The 27,511-nt window shown below is 40.0% G+C and overlaps 1 protein-coding gene across 1 annotated transcript; it reads left to right on the forward strand.

Moving 5' to 3' along the window:
- The first annotated feature begins 23,498 nt into the window (after window positions 1-23,498).
- LOC147630139 (uncharacterized) lies at window positions 23,499-27,207 on the forward strand. The gene is made up of 8 exons (XM_086811759.1): window positions 23,499-25,141; window positions 25,235-25,301; window positions 25,407-25,469; window positions 25,580-25,740; window positions 25,857-25,932; window positions 26,030-26,086; window positions 26,202-26,312; window positions 26,426-27,207. The coding sequence occupies exons 1-8, from the start codon at window positions 24,024-24,026 to the stop codon at window positions 26,777-26,779; spliced, it is 2,007 nt and encodes a 668-aa protein (XP_086667885.1). The 5' UTR covers window positions 23,499-24,023; the 3' UTR covers window positions 26,780-27,207.
- The last annotated feature ends 304 nt before the right edge of the window (window positions 27,208-27,511 follow it).

The raw sequence follows: 27,511 nt of genomic DNA on the forward strand, positions 1-27,511 counted from the left end.
TTTCTAAGTGTGGTATGGGATCTTCAGCTCCATCGAACTTAGTATCAACTTAGAGATGTTGGCTAGTTTGTTTTTCTCTTATCTTGGCCCTTGTGCCGGTTGACCTTGCATTGGTGGTGTGATTCCAGCAGCTACCCCCTCCCTATTTCCATGGCTTTCCTCAACATTTCAGGAGTTAATCTTGGCATGGCTGCTGGAGCGGGTGCTGGTTGGGGTAAGATAGGTGGGGGAGCTGGGCAAGTGGTGGATAATATACCATCAAGGGTCCTTGTCTCAAGGGAAGACCAGTTTATGCTTTAAAAGATCCCATATGGTATCCAGGGTGTGCCCCGCAAGGCAGGTACTATTGGTACATTGGTGCTGCGAGTTGATATGATTGGCCCGGGTAGGCTCTCTCTCTTCGATAGGACGTTTCAACCCCCTGGAGAGATGGTTCCTGATCTAGGTTTAGCACTAGTCTATGGTCTTGGTATGAGTTGGCCATTCTAGTGGTGTGCATAGCCCCCCAGACTGGTCGATTAGTCTCGGTTGGGTTACTTTCACTTTGCCCCATTTTGGGTCTATTGTTATATGTACATTATGTGTGCTATGTTATATACACATTATGTGTGCATATACTAGGAGGCTAACCCACATTAGGCTTGTGGCATGGGAGCATGGGAAGAAGCTCTAGTGGAGCATGGGAAGAAGCTTTAGTGGAGCATGGGTTAGGACTAACCTTAAGGGTTAAGGTTAGGGTCAGGCATCCAAGGGTCACACATGGGAAATGGAAAGCCAAGAGTCACTTGAGGGCCCTCCTATATAATAGGGGCATGGGGCACACTCAAGGGGGCTTGGGGCTTGGAGTTTGGAGACTTATGCTATGGTCTCTTGTGTAGAGGTCCATATCTACTCACCTGATTTATGCATGTTTATGCATAGGGTTTTAACATCTATGGTCTAGAGGTGGCGTAGGCTCTCTTTTGAGCTGGCATTCCATGCCTCTATCCTTGGGTTGCAGATTGTCTGATTATGCATTTCTTAGAATAAAGTTTTGGAGTCTTGAAGTGAGACTTCTTTGTGAATGAGTAGGGGAATCTGGTTCTTGCTCGAAGGTAGGTGGTCTGTCCATGTACTGAGCCACCAGTCCTCATGTCTCTAAGTCAGGGGGGTAGCGCACCCCGCGTGCTAGGATGCTCGTCACTCTCACTGGTGCTGTCAAAGACCAACACTATTTGGCTCCACGCTGTGTTGAGACCAAAGGGTCTGATCTTATAAAGCGAGGGGGTATCAAGAAGATCTTTGTTGTCAAACAGAGGTTGTTTCGCACCAATTTCCCCAAGCGTAAGTGCATGAAGGTAGGAAGTGGTAGTGTTGGACAGCTTCTTTTTTTTTCTTTTGTTTTGGGAAAGTCACAACCATACGCTGGTTAAGATATGGGCATATGCTTGAAAGATGGAACGAGCATACGCTTCCTTCTATGGGCATACGCCTTGAAGGAGGAAGACATGGGCATGCACTTGTGAAAGACATAGCCGTGGTGGGGCAGAAGGAACAGGCATGCCTCTTGAGAAGGACACGAGCATATCTTGAGGACACAGGCATGGCTTGAGGAAGACACGGGCGTACTCTAAGAAGGACATGGGTGTACATTTTTGAAGGTACGATCGTACACTTGTTAGGTCAGGTAGATTTCTTAATTGTGTAGGGTAAATGTGTCTTCTGATAGCCACCCTCTGATATTCCCCTAACAGTACAATAGTACCCAATTTATACCCCCTTTTAAGTACCCTTTATACCTTGTAAATGCAATTTACTCCCCTTAATTGCCCTTTGCTTATATTAATGAAATATATTCTGAAGGATTTTCCCAGGAGGAAGACACGGGCGTAGTAAAAAATGTATCTCTCCTCCTCCCCTGATTTTTGATGTTTTGGGTCCTTCCCTGATGATTTTTTGTGTTTTTCTTTTTGTGAGTGGCTAGAGCTAGTCTCCAAATACCCAATGATGTTTTGGGTCCTTCCTTGATGATTTTTTATGTTTTTCTTTTTGTGAGTGGCTAGAGCTAGTCTCTAGCTACCCAGTGATGCCTAGAATGCTTAAGAAAACCTAATTACCTAAGACTAATTAAGGGATTAAGCTAATGTTGAAGAAACAAAAATTCATAAACTACTTCAAGAGCAAAGTTTAGGCACTTACTTGTATCTCCCACTTCAGAAGATGAAGACTCCCAACCTCCTTATGCTCCCTTGAAATCCATGGTTGAAGTAGACAAGATCAAACAACAAATAAACATATCAAACATACAACCACCGGTGGTTTTACACTCCAACCGGGCTATGTAATGACTCCATCAAGTGATAGAGTATGGAGGACACTAAGCTAAATGCCCATCCCCGGTAGTGGTGCCAAAGATGTTAACCAAATAAACATGCTACCTTGCACAAGAGAGGAAGATAAGAAGAGTAAGATTTCATGCAAGGGTCAATTAAAAAAGGCCAGCACTTAGCCAACCCTAATGAGGGTTAACTCCTCAATGTGAGGCCGCTAGGGGCTCATTCCACCTCCACTTGTGTCACTCAAATGGAGCACAAGCTAAATAGAGAGCAAAGAGGAAGGGAGCTATGGAAATCTCTACCTCTACTCCATGCCTTTGTGTATGCAAGAGGGATCTTGATCAAGAGACAAGAAAAAGGGGGAGAGAAGACAAGGCAAGAATCATCTCCTACATGCACACACCACAATCAAGCAAGCATGCATCAACCAATACAAGCCTAGCGCCATAGCCACAAGAGAGTGAGAGAGAGAGAGAGAAGGCAGGACTCAATTATGATAATGGGATTGTCCCTTTTCATATTTCATAAATCACTTATATACATGAGCTCTCTTTTTACAATGTTCGACCGCCCATTTACAATTGGGGCCCAAAACTAACTTCCTAGTTCTATGTACATCAAAGCTCATTCCCGACCAGCATTACATAAGTTGTAAGCTCGGTCATCCCATATATCGTTTTCATTAAGTGCTTAGAGCGATTACATAACAATGGATTACAAGAAGCGTAACCACGCTTGAAAAATGATGTTAACCAATGTGGTTAACAATTTGCAAGCATCTTAAGTAAAACTCTTCAATCTTTCATACACGTCAAAGAAAAGGAACCTAAATCGGATGCCCTTATGGAAGCATGGACAACAACGTTTAAAGTGTAGGAGCTCTACAAGAAGCTCACAATAGAGAAAGTGGTAGACCTTGCAGACAAGAACATGCTAGAGGTGAAAGCAACAAAATAACCATTAGGATATGGAGAGCTTTTGGCATCATTGAAGAGGCAAAAGAGGCTCCTCTTTGTGGAGAAGTTGCCACCTTCATTGCAAATTTAGGGTAGACGGAGAAGGCCAAGATGATAGTTGAGGCCCAAAATGCTTTCATATATTGTTGTATGTGTTCAACATCTCCTAGGTTGTTGTATGTGTTCAACATCTCCTAGGTGTTTGTCATAATATGCTATAATATCGAAATTTTTCTTTGAAATATAACAAAAGTTCCATCTCTCTATGGTGTCTTTGTGAAGAAGTAGTAATGATAGTGGCCCATGGAGTAAAGAATATTGTGTACACACATGCTTTCATATATTGTTAGGTGTGTTCAAAATCTCATAGGTGTTTGTCATGTAATGCTGTGGTCTTGTAAATTTGCTTTAGAATATAATGGAAGCTTTAGATTATAATATGTTGTCTTTGTAAATAAGTTGCAATGATAATGGCCCATGGAAGTAAAGAACATTGTGTAGACACATGCTTTCATGTATTGTTATGTGTGTTCAACATCTCATAGGTGTTTGTCATGTAATGTTGTGGTCTTGTAAATTTGATTTGGAATATAATGGAAGTTGCACAGATAGTAGCCCATGGTGTCTAGTGCTCAACATCTTGTAGGTGTGACAGTAGAGAGAGAAAGAGTAAATGGAGACAATAAGAGTAGAGATAGAAACCGCTCACCTCCTCAACACCAAAAAGCACTCGCTCAAAAATGCTCGCCCAAAAAATACACCCACCATCAAAGTACATTTGGTTGCAATGTGCGTGCCATTTGTCCGATTTTCAATGTGTCATGGTACGCACATTGCAAACCAGACGATTGAAATGCACATTGCCCCCTCGAAATTGTGCATGCAAAGCTTAGTCACCATCGGAGCACATTTGATTACAATATGTGGGCTAAAGGCCAAGGAGGCTCTTTGAGGCCATGACACATTGAAAACCAGGAAAATGGGTCACACATTGCAACGAAATGTGTGCTAATGGTGGACATACTTTGCAAGTGTGTATATGTGGACCTCATATATACAATTAAAAATTTTGGTCACCATTGGAGCACATTTGGTTGCAATGTGCGAACCAAAGGCCTAATTTCGAGAGGAGATTTTGAGTAAGCTCTCTATGGCCATGACACATTAAAAACTAAGCGCCTAACAGCACACACATTGTACCAAATATACTATGATGGTGACTAATGATGTGGCAATTTGAATGAGATGGTAGCTCTCCCTCCTTGATGATGTGTTAACGCATGTGACATGGCATCTAATGAGGTGGCATGCTATGTCATCAATAATGAAGTGCATAGTGAGATGACATGCCATGTCATCAATGATAAGGTGGCATAGTGAGGTGGCATGCCATGTCATCAATGACGAGGTGGCATAAAGAAGTGGCATGTTGAGACAGCACATTGAGGTGGAATGCATGCCATGTGTAGGTGTGACATGTTAGACACGTGGGCACATGCATGGCCACCTTAGGGGTATCCATTTAGGCTTAGTACATTACCTAACCTAGGTAGTTAGGGTTGGGTTTAGGCTTGGAAGGGAAGAAACTACTAAACTAGATCTATTTTCACATAAAATGGATGAAAATAGACCTTTTCTTACTCAAATTAACTTTTTTCACAGATTCTCCATGATTAGAAATACTTTCTCACATAAAATTATTACATAATCACATATAATGAATTTTTATAATTAAGTTACTAATTATGTTCAACTTCTCTAAGACTGGGTTAACACATCTACACTTCATCCTTGCCCCTCTTATACAACTATCAGGCAATGATTTGATAAGGCCTACTCTTAAGTAAAAGCCTCCTCTTTGCCTTGGCATCGGCATTCTGGGGAAACCTAGCTGTGCTCAACAACATCACAATGTCCTCATACCAAGTCGGGGTGGCATCCACCGTAAACAACATGCTGTCCGAGAGATCATCATAAATCTCATCTTCAAAGGCTGGCTCCCCACTTGGGATTCTGGGCAGATGATCAGCCATGACATGGTCCTTCCTTGGACCATAATCTCAAAGTCAATTTCTTGAAAGAGAAGGAGCCATCTCCAGATCCTACTGGCCACTTGGGCTTTATTCATCAAATACTTCAAAGCTTGATCACCACAAAGTGATGCCCTAATAATAAATAATGTCTAAATCTCTGAAATGAGTATACTATGGCCAAACCCTCCCACTCTATGGTAGATTAGTTTCTCTCAACCCGATTGAGCTACCTGCTTGCATAATGAATAGGCCTATCCATCTTCAATTCTACATCTGGCTGTGCTAGCACTGCTCCTACTGCTATTGCATTGGCATCCTTGTGCACATGGAAGATCAATTCCCAAGTCAGGGTGATGAGTACCGAAGCATGCACCGCTTGAGAAAAGTGAAGGCTCTCTATTGATTGGGGCCCCAAGGGGGAAGGGAACATCCAAGTGGAGCAAGCGGTTGGAAATTGGAGCTCGAGGAGGTCATTGACACCATGAAATCCATTCTTGAAACACTTGGGGCTTCTGAGATAGAAGATTTGCACCTGGATAAGGATATAAATGTTACCATACTTTTAGGTTACTGCTAGCATAATAGCAGCACCTTATGTTTAGTATATTTACAACTAATGTTGTTGTCTCCTTTTGTTTTGTAGATTGAAGTGGAGGTGAAGTAAAGTGATGTTTAGGAATGTGAAAATAAGTTGTAACTTGTGTTGTAGATGTAGAAAAAAAGATCCAATAATCAAACCTAGGAATTGTCACCTCCTTGTATCATTTAGCTATGGGCACAGTTGCACCATCTGTAGGAGAAGGCATGTTGTTGAAAGAATCCATGGCAGCTGTGCTACACAGCAGAAGGGTTGTGCCGTAGAGCGAATGCATTGATTGTGGCTTGTCACTTGAGGTTGATCTGCTTGTTGCCATGGTCATGCTTCCTTGTAGGCACATGTATCACTTTCTATGCTTCCTTGTAGGCACATGTATCACTTTCTATGCTTTGCAACTATGTGCTCGCTAGGGACTAGATGTAGGGCTACAAGATGCGGGCAAATGATACCCTCTAACTAGTTGTTTAGGGTTGTTGGACAAAGGGTTCCAATCTCACCAAACTATGGTAAGTGTTTACTAATTGTATGTTTTGTAATTAGCACTTTGATATGCTAACTAGTGCTCCCACATGATTGTTGAAAGTGCATTGATCTAGGGAGGCTCATAGCAAGCAATCAAATCCATGGTGAAGTTTAAGAAAAATACTAATACAACAAGATTAGGCTATAGGTTAAGTAATCACACAATAACAAGGACATAAACTCAATAATCTCATTGTTATAATCAAGATCCATAAACCCATATTTATAGCCTTGGGAAGGGCTCCAATCCATGCTTTGTGTGCACCCTAGTACCAACCATGTGTTCATTAATGCTCACACTACATGTGATCCCTTGCACTTTCCATGTGCTACCTTTTTTTACCTTTGACTTCACCTTTCACAAATGACCATACAAATCAACCTTTGCCAATGTACCCTTAGTCTATTCTTTTATAATGTGCAATGTGACTCAGTCCCTACCTTCCTTGTGCTCTCTATGGCACCATATTTCTCAACACCCCCCCTTGGTGCCATTTTCTTAGGCTACTACAAGGTGGTCAGATGTGAGTTCTACAGCATATTTCCTTGTGCTCTCCATGGCACCATATTTCTCAACACCCCCCCTTGGTGCCATTTTCTTAGGCTACTACAAGGTGGTCAGATGTGAGTTTTATAGCATATTTTCACCCCTCCCCTTGATGATGATTTGGCCTATATTTAAAGCTTAGAGGTCATCTCTAAGAGTGAGGTCCCCCCCTTGATAGAGACTTGACCTATCTTTGAGGTCTAGAGGTCTCTTCTAAGGGTAAGGTTCCAAATTTTGGCTATTTCTTCTACCTTAGCTACATCATCGGTGCCAGAGGGTAGGACAAGCACTTTTTCGTGGGAAGTAGGATTTTTTTAAAAAATAATTTTATTTTTATTTTTAAGAGATGGGTAGTGAGATGATTTTTTATTGCGTGCTTATTTGGCCGCTTACAACAACAAGGGTTACACATGCTTGAAAATTTCTTGATGTTGATTTTGTTGATGCCCCAAGTGGAAGAAGAAACATTTTTGTCGATGAAAAATTTGATCTTGATGCCCAATTTAAAGAGCTTGTGTTGTTTTTATGATATGCATGTGAACATCTCTTACATAAGACATTTTACACCAACATTTTAAAGGTTTTTATGGTAATCCTTTAAAAAAGTAAAATAAAATAATAATAAGGATAACCTTATCTTCAATCTAATGGTGGCCACCTGATTGCTGCTATATATGCAGGTCGTCGTGTGGAGCTCGATGGTGGGGCAGATAATTGCACGGTTTTGTGTTACTTGAAGATATAACGCTGCGCTTAGTGGCGGGTGCCACACTACTGCTTCTATAATTTTTATTAGATTGCCATGTGGATCTCGATTGGGGAGGGGGGGGGGGGGGGGGGGGGGGGGGGGGGGGGGAATAATCTCACAATTTTGTGCTGCTTGAAGATACAATGTTGCTCAACATTGAACAAGGTATCCGACGTTGGCTATGCAACAGATCTCTTGTATCCTATGCATTCATGGCCCTGCCCTACACAGACACCTTCTCGCCCACACCACTTATAGGCTCGCTTCCTTACTCTTATCCGCCTTCTTTTTGACTCCTTGGGTGGTCTCAAGCGTGCTGTACATTACTCTACACATCATGGACCCCGTTTTGCTACCACCTCCTTACCTTGTTACTCTCTTCTTTTTGAATGATAAACACAAGAGAATCCTACTAAAATATGAAAGATTAAGAGATTAATTTAATATAATGATCTAATTCAAGCTCTAATTGAACCTTAATCACTTACAAAGGACAAAAGAACACTCTAATCAAATACTTGCTATGGACAGTTCCTAGGTGGCTCTAATACCATGTTGAAAGTGCATTGATCTAGGGAGGCTCCAATCAAATCCATGGTGAATTTTAAAAAAAATACTAATATAAAATTATGCTATAGGTTAAGTAATCACACAATAACAAGGACATAAACTCAATAATCTCATTGTTATAATCAAGATCCATACACCCATATTTTTAGCCTTGGGAAGGGCTCCAATCCATGCTTTGTGTGCAGCCTAGTGCCAACCGTGTGTTTATTAAATGCTCACACTACATGTGCTCCTTTTCACTTTCCATGTGCTACCTTTTTTACCTTTGACTTCATCTTTCACAAATGACCATACAAATCAACCTTTGCTAGTGTACCCTTAGTCTATCCCTTTCTAATGTGTATACTTCTTCTCTTGCTCATGTGACTCACTCCCTACCTTCCTTGTGCTCCATGGTACCACATTTCTTAACAATGATATCTGGCACTCTCTGGTTTGAATATTAACACTCTTTAGTATGCTAACTAGCTAATGAGTATGCTAACTAGCACCCTAGTAAGCATATAGCTGCATTATGCAGACTAGCATTGTAGTTTGTTTCTTTTATGCTAACTAGACATCTAGTAAGTTAACTAGTATTGTAGTATGCTAGCTAGAACTCTTACTAGTATAATATGTTAACTAGGCTTTTTGTTTTTTTCTTCTATGCTTACTAGCTCTCTATTATGCTAACTAGCACCCCAGTATCCATAGTTGCATTATGTAGACTAGATTTGTGGTTCTATACTGACTAGAAGTCTGGTATGCTAACTAGTATTGTAGTATGCTAGCTAGAACTCTTACCAATATAGTATACTAACTAGCATTATTGTTTTATTTATTCTATGCTAACTACCTATTAAGAATGCTAACTAGCATCCCATTATGCGTAGTTGCATTATGCTAACTAGTGTTGTAGCTTCTTTTTTTTCAATGCTAACAAGATGTTTAGTATGCTAGCTTTTTTCACCAATATAGTATGCTAACTAGCTTTATTGTTTTATTTCTTCTATGCTAACTAGCTCTAGATTATGCTAACTAGCTTTATTGTTTTATTTCTTCTATGCTAACTAGCTTTATTGTTTTATTTCTTCTATGCTAACTAGCTCTAGATTATGCTAACTACCTACAAAGTATACTAATAAGCACCCCATTACGCATAGCTGCATTATGCTAACTAGTGTTGTAGTTTCTTTTTTTAATGTTAACTAGATGTCTGGTATGCTAACTAGCACTATAGTATGCTAGCTAGAACTCTTACCAATATAGTATGCTAACTAGATTTATTGTTTTATACCTTCTATGCTAACTACCTATTGAGTATGCTAACTAGCACCCCATTATGCAATGTGCTATCAAGCATTGTTGTTTCTTTTTTAAATGCTAATTAGATGTCTGATATGCTAATTAGCACTATAGTATGCATATGTTAAATAACACTCTAGTACGCCAACAATGCATATATATGATATGCTAATTAGCACTGTAGTATGCATATGTTAAATAACACTCTAGTATGCCAACAATGCTAACTATTACTCTTGTATGCTAACTTCTCTAATTGTTACTAGAATTTGCTAACTAGTATTTTGTTATGCTAACTAATGTTACATAATACTCTAGAATGCTAACAATGTTAACTAACTCTGCTAATTGTTACTATAATTTGCTAACTAGTATTTTGTAATGCTAACTAATGTTACATAATACTCTAGAATGCTAACAATGTTAACTAACTCTGCTAATTGTTCTTATAGTATGCTAACTAGCACTCTGTAATGCTAACTAATTTACATAATACTCTAGTATGCTAACAATGCTTACTACTACTCATGTATGCTAACTTTGTTAATTGTTACCATAGTATGCTAACTAGCATTCTATTAACAAATTATCTGTCTACAAATTATCTGTCTACAAGTGCGTGAGGCTATATCTCCACGCATCAGTATGTCAAAACAGAGAAATACTATAGACTTGTTTTGTAGGCTAAGAAGCATGACGAGGGAGGGAGTGCAGAAGAAAAATTACCCAATAAATGATAGGCTGGGGAGGAAAAGGACACAAAGGGTGTGGTGGAGAGAGGGAAACTTAGAGGGCATGCTAGATGCTAAAGGGGGGGATGTTCTAAATGAAGGTGGGGCTTATAATCTTGAAGTGAAAGGTGGATCTATAATGAGAAGGAGGGAGGTGGAGATGATGATGAGTTCTTACATACTAAGGTTTCTCATGAAAAATTAGAGATACTATCACAAATTTGGGAAAATTGCTTGAATAATCCTCTTCTCCATGCTTGGCTATACACACTTTTCTTGCATTAGTTGATTGATTTCTTGAGTTGCTTGAATCCATTGTCAAGATTTAGGGTTTCCCTTCAAGAAACCTTAATCTCATAGATTAAGCCTTTATTACATGCTAATAAACTCGCCAAAAACCATGGGAAGAAACAATATGAAACAAATGGCTTCATTATGCTATTGATCAAACCCTAGATCAATAAGTTATGGTTTTTGGAGCCATTGCAGTCTATAGCAAGTATTAGATGGTTTGAATGGTTCCATAAATGCCATTGGAGATGCTACATGCATGATTACAAGCTAATGGGATGTGTTGTTGGCATCATTAGCTATCATATGCTATGTATTGACACATGGGGTTCTTGGATGCAATGATGGCTATGCTTTGTGGTTATTGGTTGTGATTCAAGTCATAAGCATTGGTGAAATCCATGCTTGGTTAGTAAAAGCATTGATCACCTCCTAGTTATTTTGATGAAAAATGGGGAATTATTTCATGGATATTTTTTCCATTGTCAATGTTTCATGATGGAGTTTTATGCACAAGGGAATGGTTAATGCCTTGATTTGAGATTCTCTTACAAGATTTACACTATATCTAGCAAGATTGAATCGATTGGCATATCCAATCAAGGGGCGTTTAAAAGAATCTTCATCATACACATGCATTGATGAAATCTATGCTTAAATGATGCTTTGTTGGATTGTCTATGCTTATATTATGCCATGGTAAGGGCATACTATGGTGGACACTTGATGTGTTCATATCATTTGGGAGCTATGGAACTCCATGAGTCACCATCCAATGTCGATGTCTCATAGTCATGAAGACTACTGGGACAATTTTGACTAAGCGCGCAGGTAGTGTAGAAAAGATTAATTCATTCACAAATGGTGCCGGCTATTTTGAAAGGGTTTGGAGTGTTAGATATCACTACAAAACAGCTTTCTAACAAGCATTAGAACTCTCGAATCAAAATTTTGACTAAGCGCGCAGGTAGTGTAGAAAAGATTAATTCATTCACAAACGGTGCCGGCTATCTTGAAAGGGTTTGGAGTGTTAGATATCACTACAAAACAGCTTTCTAACAAGCATTAGAACTCTCGAATCAAAATTTGCAAAGGCGGTGAACTTTGGCATTTTCCACCGCATTATTTTTTGGGGCAGATTGTACAAAACCTTGCTAGTCATAAATGCCTTGAGCTGATGGAAAAGTCATCATATAGCATGAAAGTACATATTAAGAGCTTTCCAACATGCCCGATTCGGAGACCGTTTGATCGGTCACAACTCAAAGCAGTTGACTTTTTTGATAGTCAACTTTGGTCTCAATAGGGATAGTTACCTTTTTAAATCTGTTTTCACACATCCTTGATCTACTCATGAAGATCATTCCAATGACCCAAAGATCACACAAATTGGGGTTCATTTGAGTGGTGTAGTAGAAAATGTGTGTGCAGCACAAATCTCAAAACAAAGACGTATAACGCACATCCAAAGTGGGATCCAAGGTGGCATGCACATTATTCTCTCCATTGCAAATGTAGAAAACTAAAGCTCATCAAATTTGGAGTCCGTTTGAGCAAAATACGGCCTATTTCATGTTTTGGCAGTTTTGACCACCTAGAGCAGAGTGCTAAACCCTAATTCAGTCAAGAGGGTTTAGAGCTATTTGGAAAGAAATCATTGGGCTTCAATCCTCACCCCATAAGCTTAATGACAAGCTCTCAACCTTGTCAATCGGATTCCAAAGTCGCTAGTTGGATCAAATTTTGTACCATTAGCATAGTTGAGCAACTTTGGGTTCGATACACTATTCGGGAGTCACGGGTTACTATGATAGTGAGGATGATGAAAGCTATTATGGGGATGAATATGGTCATAGTATCGATGATAGTACTTGCAATGGAAATTATACCACGAATGAGAAAGATTGCATTGAAGGGGATACTTCCGATGGGGATAGTGGCAATCATGAAGATTCAACATGCATGGATAATAATCAATGTGATGAAGACTATGAGTATGTTCTTCAAGGGCATTCGAAAGATTTGGAAGTTGCTTATGTCTACGATAATCAAGGTTGCTATGATTCTTCCTATGAGGTCACTCATAGCAATGATGATTAGATCCATGAAAGAGAAGTTGAATCTCAACTCAATCAAGGTGGCCACAATTCTTCCTATGAGGTTACTCATAGCAATGGTGATTGGAACCAAGAAAGTGGAGTTGAATTTTGACTCAACACCTTTGAGAGATGCTATGCAAGGAAGAAGCAATGTATATACTAAGCAACATTCTTCAAGCATGTATGGTATACAAGGATGAGTCTTCTCTCAAGCAAGGCCAACCAAAGATTTTTCATCTTCAAGGGCAATGGGTGGAAATGCCTATCAAAGGCCTTGCTTAATTGAGAGTCAAGACAAAAGACAATATGCTTTTGAAGATATAAGGAGTATAGAACATTATGGTGGTAATGTTAAAATTCAAAGGTTGTGGAAGCAAGATTTAGGTTTTTCATGATGTATGGACTTATGCATACATGGTTGTTGAAACCAATGAAAGTGCAAGCTTTTCTTGAGTATATGGTGTCTACTCAAGTGGGTAGTCTATCATTCAAAAGAGGAGATCTATTTGCACAAATATTGTTTGCATTTGATGGTGAAAGAGTCACTTGCATGGGACTCAAGGATTGGATTCGTAATTGGGATACCTATTTTCATGCCTTTCCTTGTGGCGAGCTTAACAAAGTAAAGAAAGCGACTTCGCATTTCAAGAAGGGAAGAGCTAGATCTTGGTGGTTGAAGAAAATGCACAAGTATGATTGGGATTGTCTAAATTTGGCATATGATGTTGTGCAACACTTTGTGACCACCCAAGAGAAAAAGTGCTTTAGAGATCGATGCATGATATTCTCACATGAGGACTCTGGAGAGATATTGGTACCTTTCCTTTTTTGTCCCTAATATCAAAGATAAGGAAAGTATAGAGGGTTTTGTGAAAAGATTAGACAGACTTCATGAAAGTCTCTCAAAGTATTCTGCAAATTGATAAGGACATTAGTCTGATGAGATCATGGTGTTGGTGGGACTTGTCCACATGCATGCCCAAAGGGTCAATCACAAGGGCAAGTTTGTTGAGTTAAGCAAGATAGAAATGAATGAGTTGGTGGTACCCATTCTAGGCTACACTTCATGCTTGAGTGGGGATGGAATGCTTCAACTCATGTTGAAAGATTTGGATATCAAAAGGGATAAAAGAGGTTACCCTCTCACTCAACCTTTTGGTCATTGCATGGACTATGATTATGTGGGCCTTTGTGAGTTCATTGAGGGGATCGTTAGGGACAACACACTTGCAGAAATTTCTGAAGAGCAAGCCATACACTCAAGTGTAGGAAGTTTTGGACTCTATCTCATGTGCCGATTGTGTTCCAACATACATAGATCTTTTTCCTATGTTGGAAACATCCATATGTGTTGATGTTAGTGGCCCATTGTGAGCCAATGATGAGCTTTATGATGGCTGAAAAATTTCAGCCCATTAATAGTTGTGTGGACGAGCTTCTTTCATATTTCTCAAGGACTCTTCATAGTTGGCTGTATGATGCATTGATTGATAATTGTTGTGGGCAACAAGCACCTGTGGATTGGCACCGAGCTTCTTGGGATGACTCATATTTTCTTGGGATTTACTTGGAGTCGTCTTCAAGAGATATTGATGTGCATGAGATGATGTGTTATGGAGGTGGATGGTTTTGCTTTAGGCACTACACCTTCTATTAATGCATGTATCCATGGGTCTGATGAGTCGTCTTCAAGAGATATTATGTGCATGAGATAATGGAGTCCATATGTGTTATGGAGGTGGATGGTTTTGCTTTAGGCACTACACCTTCTATTGATGCATGTATCCATGGGTATGACGAGTTTGTAGAATAGATGGATGCCTATGTTCACGAGAGATTGGACAGTTGTGCATCTACTTTGTGTGATGCTCAAGGTGTGGACATATGTGATGCTCATGCATGGACTATTGTTACTCATGCATTTTTTGGTGTGGAAAGATGTGCCTTGGATTCACCTATAGATAGTGTTGGTCATGCATTGATATAGGTGGTCCGTAGACTACATTTGTGAATCTAACTTATGATGCGTTTTTGAGTTCATATTGGAAAGGTTTATGATTGTGAGCTCTATGAGACCGCTTCATGTGTAGAAGATTGTGAGCTCTATGAGACCGCTTCATGTGTAGATGCCTTATCAAAGTCTAGTATTGATGGGGATCGTGCCTATGTTAAATTTGAGGATCATACTTGGAACACTAGGGAGGATTACACACGTGGTGACAGTGATGCACATGAGGATTTAGCATATGTTGATCATAGCTATGTACATTACATTGACAAGTTCCATGCTCATTGCATAGAGGATGACACCAAGGGGGTGACACCTATAAAGAGTCTATGGGATGATCATGATCACACCAATGCTCATATGGATATTGGCTATGAGGTGTGTATCTTTGGACTTTGTGGATGCCGACATGAGGTGATGGTTTATGTAGTTGGGGCATTCATTTCTAGATGTGATTTGCGCCATTTGGAATGTAATTTTAATGGAGAGCACATGACTATCTTCATCATAAATGATGGTCCTTTGCATTTCCCATTTGATCCGGGAGGTTACATGCTTAGCCTTGCCTCTGATGGTGATTTTCAATATTGGCCATTTGACCCAAGGGGGTTCTAGAGCCATTGTCTTGGGGCAAGTGCACAAGGTGGATTTCCATTGACCCAGGGGGTTACATGGTTGTCTCTATCTCTTGCATGCATTTGGTGGATCATGGGGCATGCCAGTTTTGCATTTATGGTTACTTGGTGACCAATAATGGGCATACAAGCTTTCCCTTGGAACCTAGCATGATTGGTGGCCACTTTATTAATAATTGTAGATACCATTGTGATTCCCATGACTATGAGACATCGAAATTGGATGGTGACTCTCATGGATTTCCATTTGATCTAGGTGATCATGTGGATCATCATTTTGGTAGATTATTGGATGGAGTTTCCTTCAGTACATGTGGTTATGCATGTGTACATATGGATCACTAGTTCTTGGGACTTCCATTTCACCCAGGAGATTGTGTGATGATTGAGGATGCATGGCTACATCATCTTTTCGACCTCGGCGGCATCATGTTTTACAGCTTGGGAGTTGGTCCATGGAATTTTCCATTTGGTCCAAGAGGCTACGAGGACCTTGTAATGTTGATGTTGTTTATGCATCGACATTTGTGGTTTTCCATTTAATGCTGGCAGTGACTCGGTTTATTATATAGGATCATGGACTATTGGGCACTTACTACGGTTTATGACTCCACATGTTGTGGGTCGATTTTGGTTTGTTTTACATGACCACCCTTTGATTTTGAGGACAAAATCATTGTAGCAAGGGATGGTTTGTAAAGTAGAGTCCCATAGGACTTGGGTTTATGGGAAGCCCATGTGTGAAAGGTCCTAGGAGTAAGTGACTATATAAGTCACTTATGGAATAGTTTATACATCTTTGAACATATTAACCACTTAGTTATGTTCTTGCCTAAAGCAAGCTTCCATGGTGAGCTTCTCCCTTCTTGAGATGCTAGGCTGGTGACCTACAAACTTGTTGTCTATTCCAAGTATTGAGTGGGCTTCCATCTTGCAATTCAAGGCAAAGACTACACCTTTATTGTGCATATTATAGGAATTCATGAAACTTCACTATGCTGTTGTCAACAAAACATTTAAATGGTCAATTACGGATGTTAACATTTAAGTGGTCAACTATGGTTAACATTGGGTTCCCAAGGTACCCTTATTACCACACCTCTTGAATTGCAAGTATCATAAGGGTTACCAAGATAGCCTTACTAGAACCTCTTGAAGTGCAAGTATCATAAGGGTTACCAAGATAGCCTTACTAGAACCTCTTGAAGTGCAAGATAATCTAGGGAACATAACACATATACGAACATGAGAAGTATCATAAGGCTAATCTAGGGAGCACAACACATATAGGGCCATGAGAAGTATTAGGTAGCCTTACCACACCTCTTATCTTACTGCCACCACAACCGCTCACACTTATGAATCAAGTGTAAGCTAATCTAGGGAACAAAATACATATACGACCATGAGAGGTATCATAAAGGTCCCGAGATACTTAATAGCACCTCTTAAAGTGCAAGCTCATCCAGGGAACACAACACATATACATCCATGAGAAGTATCATAAGGGTTCCCAAGGTACCCTTACCTCACCTCTTATCTTACCGCCATAAGCCCCCACACCTAGGCTCACACTTATGAATCAAGTGTAAGTAAAGGAAAAGCACGAGTAGCTTAAACATGGATTATTTAATAGTCCTTAGAAGCATAGAGTGAGATACCAATGTATTACATGCTACAAAATGATGTTTCTATGCTTCAAACTGTGATGTAACCCATGGATTGGGTTTGCGATATGAACAACTTGACCAAGAGAAGAGATTACAGAGGGTAGTAGAGTACCCTCACAAGCTACATCACAAAACCCCACCAACACAGCTTTATGTAATGGGTGTGGAGTTGATTATTTATACAAGGCTTGTCCTAAGAGGATGGGGTAGATCTAAACACAAGAAGGGACTCAAACCACAAACCTTAATCTTTTAAGCATCCAAAGGAAGATGATAACATCGATACCTCTTAATGTAGTCACACACTTGTAAGCCAAATGTAGATTTTCTACTAATGGAGTAAACGGTGCTAGCATTTCTAAGGAGGAATTACCCAAGCTCAATCTACTAGAGATGGAAAGAAGACCATACAAAGTGGCTCAGAGAAGAGTCCAATTCTATATCTATAGCTTCGAAGGACCCTAAATATGAATATAGGCCTTTGGGCATGAAACCTGTAACTTGACAACCAAAAGACCATAATGAATGGATTGCCGCACCTAGAGTATTAGGTGAATATAAAGATCTGATCAAGGAAAATCATCATCTAGAGGATGCACAAAACTTGGTTCAAGAATGTCAATTAAGGGGCTAGACACTATCCACCCTAATGTGTTATAGTTTGAGCAAGTAAGATCACCTTTAGAGAGTCTAGAGGTGGTAGTGGAGAATACTAAAGAAGAATCGGGATCGGTTCTCTAAGGAAACAAGGATATAAATATTAAAAATGATTCAAATAATCCTATACCAAAAGAGATCTTACAAATTCCCTTCACCTATGTGGAGCATGGTCCATTCTCAAGTGAGACATAGTACATACCTAGAGATGTTATTGGGCTCACACCATTCCTATTAATAGAGGATCAAGTCCAAATTGCTACTCTCCTTCAACGTAATAAACTTATGGAGGGACTTAAAGGATTGGATGGAAGGAATTCTATAGTGAACCAATGCTAGTGATAAGGCCAAATGACTTATGTAGGGATTTGAAGGATTGGATGATGGAAGGAAACCCACAATGGACCGATGCCAGCAAACAAGGCTAAATGACAAAACCCCTCCTAGTGTGATGAAAAAGGGAAGTTAGCTAAGGTTTTGGTAAGCATTTTTAGTTTTTAAAAATGTTTTAACCTTGTTAATCCAAGGGTCATTTAGGGACTTCTCTCTTTAGCCAACATGCAACCTCCTAATGGCACAAGCTACTTGGTGCTCATGCAATCCTGATCCACTTTGTTATGGTCCTCAATCAATTGGGTAGGGAGAAATGCTTAGAGGATAGGCTCTATGGGCATTGTCTCTCTCATGGCATCACTAATCTCCCTCACTTACATGCACTTACACAATAGAGAGGAAGAAGAGTTGCATTCTATCTCCTAAGCAAGCAAGAAATACCTCTCACAATTAAATGTACCATAACTAGCACATAATGAGAGCTTACTACAAGAGAGAGAGAGAGAAGAAGAGTAAACTTAAGTTTGGTTAGTGGAATTGTGTCCTTTCTCATTAATCAGAAGTGCGCAATATACATGATCTTTTCTCTACATGATCTTATCTCTACATGTGGCTCCACAAAACTATATGTCTAGGATGCACATGGTCAAAAATAATTTTTACAAAGGTGGTTTTGGTTCATAGATATGTGATTTAGAGGAGTCCCAATACCCATCATCTCTTTTTTATGAAGCACCTAATGTGGGAAAATACACAATGGTGTGCCATGACACTTATCAAAATAAAGACATGTTAACCATGGCGATTGAGAGAGAGAGAGAGAGAGAGAGAGAACCTTAAGTCATTACTTTTTCTCTTGGTGGCCAAGAAAAAGTGTCAATATGTCGCTTTCACACAGAGAGAGAGAGAGAGAGAGAGAGAGAGAGACAGAGAGAGAGAGAGAGAGAGAGAGAGAGAGAGAGAGAGAGAGAGAGAGAGAGAGAGAGAGAGAGAGAGAGAGAGAGAACCTTAAGTCATTACTTTTTCTCTTGGCCAAGAAAAAGTGTTAATATGTCGCTTTGAGAGAGAGAGAGAGAGAGAGAGAGAGAGAGAGAGAGAGAGAGAGAACCAACTTTAAGTCTACACATAGTTAACGTTGGTTCTCTCTCTCTCTCTCTCTCTCTCTCTCTCTCTCTCTCTCTCTGTGCCATACTCTTTTTCCTTATCTCCACAGATATCCTATTACCTTTAGAGGGGCTCACAAAGTGAGTGATGAACGTACATTGAAAGTGTATGGTGGCAAAGAGCATATGCTAAAATTACCTCAAGCAACATAAAATAAATACACTCGGAGTGGTTGCATGTTGTTGTGTGGCCTTAAAAGGGAAATCTTTTCCTGCTCTAATATATGTTTCTACCCAATGGATACAAAAGTTCAAATGCATTCTGTTCATATGCCCACTTTCAACATGCAAGTGCTCCTGCAACTTCTATATCTCAACCCTTGAGGAAGAGAAAACTTCCATAAATTATGGATGGGCAAATCAAACCCTTTCTTTCCTTGCTATGTATAGTGTTTTTTTTCAGAAAAATCTTTTCGCAATTTGTAGCTAAGGTTGGATAACCCCCCTTGCGCCCCCCCCCAAAAAAAATAATAAAAATAATAAAAATGTGTAGCTGTTTCTCTTACCTTTCATATATAAAGTCCCTTCTCAACCTCATTTCTTTGGCAACCATATACTCCTCTATAGGTTTCATCTATTTAAGTTAATAACTCAAAGTGTTTAAAAAATATGGGTGATACCTGGAATGGAGGCAAAATTTTGAGTAAATAATTATGTGAAACGTCAAGTATTCTACCTTACATATTGTACAAAGAAAACTTAATTTTTTTAAAACAATGTACAAAAGAGAACTAAACTTCATATGAAAATGTGAAACTTGAAAAGAAAATCACATTTCTCATATTATGCATTTTGTACTAGAATACAATACATGTTAAATTTATATATATAAACATCATTTTGACCTTTGTGCAAGACATGCTTCTATGTGATCTTGCGAATGCAAATAATCAAGGCAAAGAGTGTTACATCTTGAATTGTGTGGATTGTAATACTAATGGTTTTCAATTAAATGCTTTGAGATGTGTAAGTTGCATCTTGACTTGTGTGGATTGTAATTCTTATGGTTTTTAATTAAATGCTTTGAGATGTGTACGACTCAAAGAAATAGTTTAAGTCATGATTTTTGTAGGTAATGCCTACATTTTTTGAGCAAAAGTTTTAGTAATTCATTTCTTACATTCAAGGATTCAAATAATAGATTATAGGTATGTTGTTCTAATAAAATATAAAGACTTTTTTAAAGTAGTAAATTAAATCATAATCAACTTTATTATAACAATTTGGAAGAGAAAACACAAAACGTTTTTTTGTCTTCTTTGAAGTCACTTATATTTCAAACAATGTCTTAAAATAGTGGAGCTTATCGCAATTATAGAAAGTCATTGCCCAAGTTACAACTTTGAATTATTAATTTCATCACATAAAACTGTTCACATATCGTGAGAGTTATGCAAATACAAACTTTGAAATAAAAGCCCCAAATTCTAACAAAGAAAGGTTTCATGGAGAAGACCATTGTCCAAGTTACTACTTTGAATTATTAATCGCATCACCTTTAACTATTCATCATATCGTGAGTTGTGCCAATACAAACTTTGAAATTAAAGCCTCCAATTCTACCAAAGAAAGGTTTCATGGAGATCCATATAGTCAAGCACCGTGTAAGGCCGTTTGGAAAAGGGGCCAATATAAGAGTGGTGGAGTACAATCTATAAAATTTGTTGATGATGAGCGGTATTGGTAGAACTTTCAATAAGGTTTTCATTGTTTGCAATGGACATCAATCCAACAATCAAAATTTCACATTATTTGCTTTTCAAGGTGGCTAAGTAAATGTTAGTGGCATTTTGTAGCTTAAAGATAGGTGTATGCTAAAACAAAAAAATTTCACATTATTTGCTTTCAAGGTGGCTAAGTAAATGTTAGTGGCATTTTGTAGCTTAAAGATAGGTGTATGCTAAAACAAAAAAATGCCACTAAGTAGACCATAGTGGCATTTGTTTGCAGCTTAAAGACAGGTGCATGGTAGAACAAGAACAATTGAGGATGTGTAAAAGTGTGGGTTCTTACGATTCACCATCCAACTCAATACCAAAACATGTGTAAAAAGCACGATAATCTGCTTCTAAAAAGGTAAAATTTCAAAGATGAAAAGGTTTTACAAGTTATGGAGAGAGAGAGAGAGAGAGAGAGAGAGAGAGAGAGAGAGAGAGAGAGAGAGAGAGAGAGAGAGCATTGATAAAGTAAGAAAAGTGATTAACCATCTTAATAAAATTTGAATGAACACCTAACCTTCCATATATGTCAACCCTATCATTCTACTACTTGTATGGCTCATGTCTCAAGAGTGAGGAAAGGGTAAAAGTGGATAGTTTTGACTTAAAATGAGACAAGGTGGTTGGTCACCTACTCTAGATATACTTCAAAGCTCGTAGCCCTTTATGTTGTAAATTTTCTTATTGGTAACTCATTGGGTAGTACAAAATTTGTACTAGCCCTTTGAGCGACAACAAGCATCCCATACTTTTAGTAGGCAACCAAATCTACTCTAGAGTCTTTTAATTAAGCATGTGAGTCCTTATCATCAACCCCTCATCAGCCTAGGCCTCCCACATAACCTAGATTTGAGGATTTTAAGAGGCAAAGAGAGTGAGATAAGACCTAGGCCTCCCACATAACCTAGATTTGAGGATCTTAAGAGGCAAAGAGAGTCAGATAAGAATCATGGGAATGAGAACAGATTAGTTAATGACTTGAATCAGCAGTGTCGAGAAAAAAACAATTTTCTTATTAATAGATAGTCAAAATCGGGAGCGATATTTTTTTTTTGGGTGCTAGTGAGTTTTTTCTTTCACGAATCTACACATCAATTGATCTGAAAAATAAAGTGATGAAAAAATCCGCACTATTGATTTTAAAGGCAACATCACAAATATGTCAACCGAGCCAAAGAAAGGTTTCATGGAGAAGACCATTGTCCAAGTTACTACTTTGAATTATTAATCGCATCACCTTTAACTATTCATCATATCGTGAGTTGTGCCAATACAAACTTTGAAATTAAAGCCTCCAATTCTACCAAAGAAAGGTTTCATGGAGATCCATATAGTCAAGCACCGTGTAAGGCCGTTTGGAAAAGGGGCCAATATAAGAGTGGTGGAGTACAATCTATAAAATTTGTTGATGATGAGCGGTATTGGTAGAACTTTCAATAAGGTTTTCATTGTTTGCAATGGACATCAATCCAACAATCAAAATTTCACATTATTTGCTTTCAAGGTGGCTAAGTAAATGTTAGTGGCATTTTGTAGCTTAAAGATAGGTGTATGCTAAAACAAAAAAATGCCACTAAGTAGACCATAGTGGAATTTGTTTGTAGCTTAAAGACAGGTGCATGCTAGAACAAGAACAATTGAGGATGTGTAAAAGTGTGGGTTCTTACGATTCACCATCCAACTCAATACCAAAACATGTGTAAAAAGCACGATAATCTGCTTCTAAAAAGGTAAAATTTCAAAGATGGAAAGGTTTTACAAGTTATGGAGAGAGAGAGAGAGAGAGAGAGAGAGAGAGAGAGAGAGAGAGAGCATTGATAAAGTAAGAAAAGTGATTAACCATCTTAATAAAATTTGAATGAACACCTAACCTTCCATATATGTCAACCCTATCATTCTACTACTTGTATGGCTCGTGTCTCAAGAGTGAGGAAAGGGTAAAAGTGGATAGTTTTCACTTAAAATGAGACAAGGTGGTTGGTCACCTACTCTAGATATACTTCAAAGCTCGTAGCCCTTTATGTTGTAAATTTTCTTATTGGTAACTCATTGGGTAGTACAAAATTTGTACTAGCCCTTTGAGCGACAACAAGCATCCCATACTTTTAGGCAACCAAATCTACTCTAGAGTCTTTTAATTAAGCATGCAGGTCCTTATCATCAACCCCTCATCAGCCTAGGCCTCCCACATAACCTAGATTTGAGGATTTTAAGAGGCAAAGAGAGTCAGATAAGAATCATGGGAATGAGAACAGATTAGTTAATGACTTGAATCAGCAGTGTCGGGAAAAAAACAATTTTCTTATTAATAGACAATCAAAATCGGGAGCGATTTTTTTTTTGGTGCTAGTGAGTTTTTTCCTTCACGAATCGACACATCAATTGATCTGAAAAATAAAGTGATGAAAAAATCTGCACTATTAATTTTAAAGGCAACATCACAAATATGTCAACCGAGCCGTGAAAGATATACTAGAGAACTTGGAAGGACGTGTGTGTGTGTGTACACGTGTGTTCTAACACGAGGTTTGAAAGAAAGGAGGTATCAAAAAGATGAAAGGAGCCGGCTCCACGTGGCGGCGCGAGAGAGACAAGACCATGCGCGTTTGGGTGATGTCACGGGGTTCGAATCCGCGTTACATTTTGGGGGTCAATCGAAGACCCACAGAGATCAACAGATACCGCAGCTTCGCCTCCCGTCTCTACCCCAGCAGGTTCAATCAAAGACCCACAGAGATCAACCGATACCGCAGCTTCCTCTCCCGTCTCTACCCCTAACAGGTGCTTCCTTGATAGAAACCTGCAGTCTTTTAGGGTTTTCATTATCTGCCTTATCTGCCCTCACACCCTCCCCACCTCTGCTTCCGCTAGATGGTGCTGCTACGCCACGTGCAACGGCAATGGCAGTAGGAGTCTCAGTACTTTACTCGCAGAACTTTAGGGTTTTGGGTGTTTTCTACTCTGCCCACACCCCCATCTCTGCACACAGCTGCTTCCTTCCTAGATGCTAGGTCAAGGGCAGCCTTGTCGTCCTCCTCCTCTGTAGGAAACTTGGTTTATCGACCAATAGAAACCTGCAGCATTTTAGGGTTTTGCGTATTTGCCAAACCCAGATCTGCCCACACCCCCATCTTTGCGCAGGACCATGCGCGTCTTAAGATTCTTTGACAGGAAGAAGAAGCTCCTTCGTGCACCCGCCTCCATTAGCTCTGTCCACCCTGCTTCCAATGGGCGGGATGGGCACGGCCTCTATTGCGTCAATAGGGCCAAAGTTATGGAGCTCCTGGGCGTTGATAGCCAGAAGGAGCGCCTGGAGATCGACGATCTGCTCAACAAAATTTGCTGGCAAGAGGACTCTCGCTCAGTCACAGATGATGATGAATCAACAGAAGGTGACACTAGTGAAGATGATGATGCTGCCACCCAGTTGCGAGCGAACCAGAAGACTACCCCGTATTTGTCACACTCTAGATGTGCGCATATGCCCACACAGAGTGCCGTACAGGGGCCTTCCATATCATCTTCTCAGTTCAAGTTGTCACCACCCAGACCTTCCATAGAGTATGTGACACCAAGGCTATGTTCCCCAGACGTGACAGCAAGGGCAAAATCTGCACAGGGACTTGCAACAGCATATCGGCGAGTCAAACCATCAAAACTCAAGTGTGTTGCAGACACGACCATGGTGTTGACATCTCGACGGACTTCTCCTCATCCCGGTGAGAACAGAGGCAAGCATAGTTATGAGGAGATCTTCAGAGTACCACCTCCCAGCTCTGAGAAGCACTACCTTCCACCTCTGAGAAGCCCAGAAATCCGCATTGCTCATCATCCTCCCCACCCTCCCAAATCCACAAGATCTTCTAATCAACATGTTCTAGGCGGCATTAGTTGCAAAGGGGACATTGCATGCATGCGAACTGTATCATGTGACCCCTTAAGTAAACCCACCCAGCAATTACCACCACCTCACTGTTCAATGGCGAATTTCCACACCCCACCAGAGACACCACCTCATCAGCTTCTCCCACCGTCCTTTGTAAACAAGCCCCACAGGTCACATTCTCCACCATCATCAACCAGACAGTCATCAAGGATCAGCCACCTATCATCCAGCCATTCCCCTTCCCCATCATGGCAAGTGCCAATTACAAACTCCCCACCCCGGTCACCGGCTTCCAAGGCCCTTTGTCCACGCAAATGGAGGAAGGGTGTGATATTGGGGCAAGGTACCTTTGGGACAGTTTATGAAGGATTCAACATGTAAGTTTATCCTGACCTGCAAGTCTAAGCATAGAATGGATTTACTTTATTTGGTTATGTGTAGTATATTTACAGTTATGATGATGGGTACAGGGAAGATGGGAGCTTTTTTGCTGTCAAGGTGAGCGGCAGGGAGGCTGTATCTCCTGAAATCCAGCAGGTACGGGATCCTCTACATCATGTTTTTGATGATCCCATTGTCTTCTAATAGAAGGTGTTAATTGTATGTGGTGGTATGTTGTGCATACCGATTCTTGTGGACCAGGAAGTGGATGTTCTTAGCAAGCTGGAGCATCCGAATATTGTCCGTTACCTGGGCAGTTCAATTGTGAGTGATCAATGATTGCAATTGCCATATATGCTTATGGTGTCAAGTAGCATATCATGCCAGTTTCTCAGCCTTTCTTTTGTGCCCCTATTGTTGACCTTTTCAAGCAGGAGGAAGGTCGTTTATGTATTTTCCTAGAGCTTGTGAGGATGGGCTCCTTAGAATCCATTCTTCGGAAGTACAAGCGGTTTGAAGATGATACAATAAGGAGCTATACACGACAAATACTCCTTGGCCTTGAATACTTGCATGACAAAAAAACAATTCACAGGTAGTTCTCCCATCTGATCTCATCTCTGGAATCACAAATGCCTTGTCATAATCATTCATTTTTGATCGGACCAAGTTGTTTCTTTACTGGGTTTATGGTTGCTCCTTTCAAAACAGGGACTTAAAGTGTGCAAATATTCTGGTTGATGTGAATGGCCAAGTGAAGCTTTCTGATTTTGGGGTGGCCAAGCAGGTTAGATAACTAAATCTGTGTCTGCTTTCATTTCAGGCATGACTTCAGCTTGCCCTTCTTTGCTTATGCTTGTCATTTTTTTTCAATTCAATCACAGGTGGGCGAGTCTTTGGTCTCCTCTTTGAAGGGCACTCCACTGTACATGGCACCAGAGGTATCTAAGGGGCTTCCTTATTTAACTTGTGTCTTGTCAATGAAACCAATGTTTGCGGGTTTTCTACGTGGGTCGTGTTGTTTTCGGCTTTGAAAGAGTCTAGCTGGGTATGCAGGTATTGACAGCAAACAAGAACTGCTATAGCTTTCCAGCTGATATTTGGAGCCTTGGGTGCACAGTCCTTGAAATGGCAGATGGAAAGCCTCCTTGGAGTAATTTGCAGGGGGTGAGTGTACATGATAGATGACGTTTCTCCTCCCCCCCCCCAACCCCCCTTGTCTGTGCAGGTGCTGTGGCCATTAAGGGGAGCTAAAAGGGCTTCCTTGTTTTTTTGAACAGTTTGCTTTCTACTTTAAGATCAAAAAGAAGGAACTGCCTCCAATACCGGAGCACCTGAGCTCCGAAGGCAAGGATTTTATTCGCAGATGTTTGAATTTTCATCCAAAGGATCGGCCCACGGCAATAGAGCTATTGCAACATCCATTTGTGGTGAATGTGTCGACTCCTGAACCTTTTATCCCTTGGTCACCACCTTCTCCTGCGTCACCAATACCATGGCCACCATCTTCACCCTCTAATTACAATACTTGGGCATGTGGAAAGTCGTATGTATCGTCTCCTAGCCATGCAAGCTGCTTTGACCAGGTGTTGGCAGGTGCTCAAAGAGCTCAAACTTTACTTCATGGCAGATGAGAATAGAGGGATCATTCCATATACTAAGCATTCTCTTAAGTTAGGATGATTAACATCAGTTGTTCACCATTCAAACTAGGACAGGCTGCGGACGAAGGTATGTAGAGTACAAGCAAGTTGGTTTATGCTTGCAACCACCACTAACACAGAATGATAGTTGCCAATTGGACAAAATTTGTGCGGGTGAGGGACTTCAAGCTCTGATGTAAATATGCAGAGAGTCTGTTTAGAAAGTACAATTTTGTGTCTTGGCTTGTATAAACAAGTAGGCCTTTGTATTAACTTGATGCAAGGGTTTAATGTTAGCATGAATTTCCTGTGATTGTTGTACATTATATTTTTGGGGGTTTTTTTTTGGCCTGGCAAGTCTTTGTAATGCCCCTGCTACTTGTTACTTATTCTTTAAAGAAGACCTCTTTGTTTGGCAATCAGTGACGTAAGAAAATTTTCCCCTTGGAAGGGCTTGTAATTATGAACTGGGAGAGGAGAGGAGAGGAGAGGAGAGGAGAGGGAGGGTCTTACCATAATGTGCGGTGGCAAATTCTAACTAATCAAAGAAGAACAAAAAAAGCTGAAGCTATGTATGAAAGCCCTATATATCGCTGTGGAGATAAAAATGCCTCGGCGTAAGAATGTAGACCCATAGCTAGAAGTAAACAAAAGAATCCAGATGTAAACATAGGTCTCTCTCTCTCTCTCTCTCTCTCTCTCTCTCTCTCTCATGCACAACGC

Source organism: Cibotium barometz, chromosome 17, assembly GCF_041138505.1.
Source record: "Cibotium barometz isolate CiBa-2024 chromosome 17, ASM4113850v1, whole genome shotgun sequence".
NCBI lineage: Eukaryota > Viridiplantae > Streptophyta > Polypodiopsida > Cyatheales > Cibotiaceae > Cibotium > Cibotium barometz.

Coding starts and splice junctions, on each gene's coding strand:
- LOC147630139 (XM_086811759.1), top strand. CDS start 24,024: ATGCGCGTCTTAAGATTCTTTGACAGGAAGAAGAAGCTCCTTCGTGCA. Junction 25,470..25,579: donor GTTACCTGGGCAGTTCAATT/GTGAGTGATCAA, acceptor CTTTTCAAGCAG/GAGGAAGGTCGTTTATGTAT. Junction 26,087..26,201: donor CACTGTACATGGCACCAGAG/GTATCTAAGGGG, acceptor CTGGGTATGCAG/GTATTGACAGCAAACAAGAA.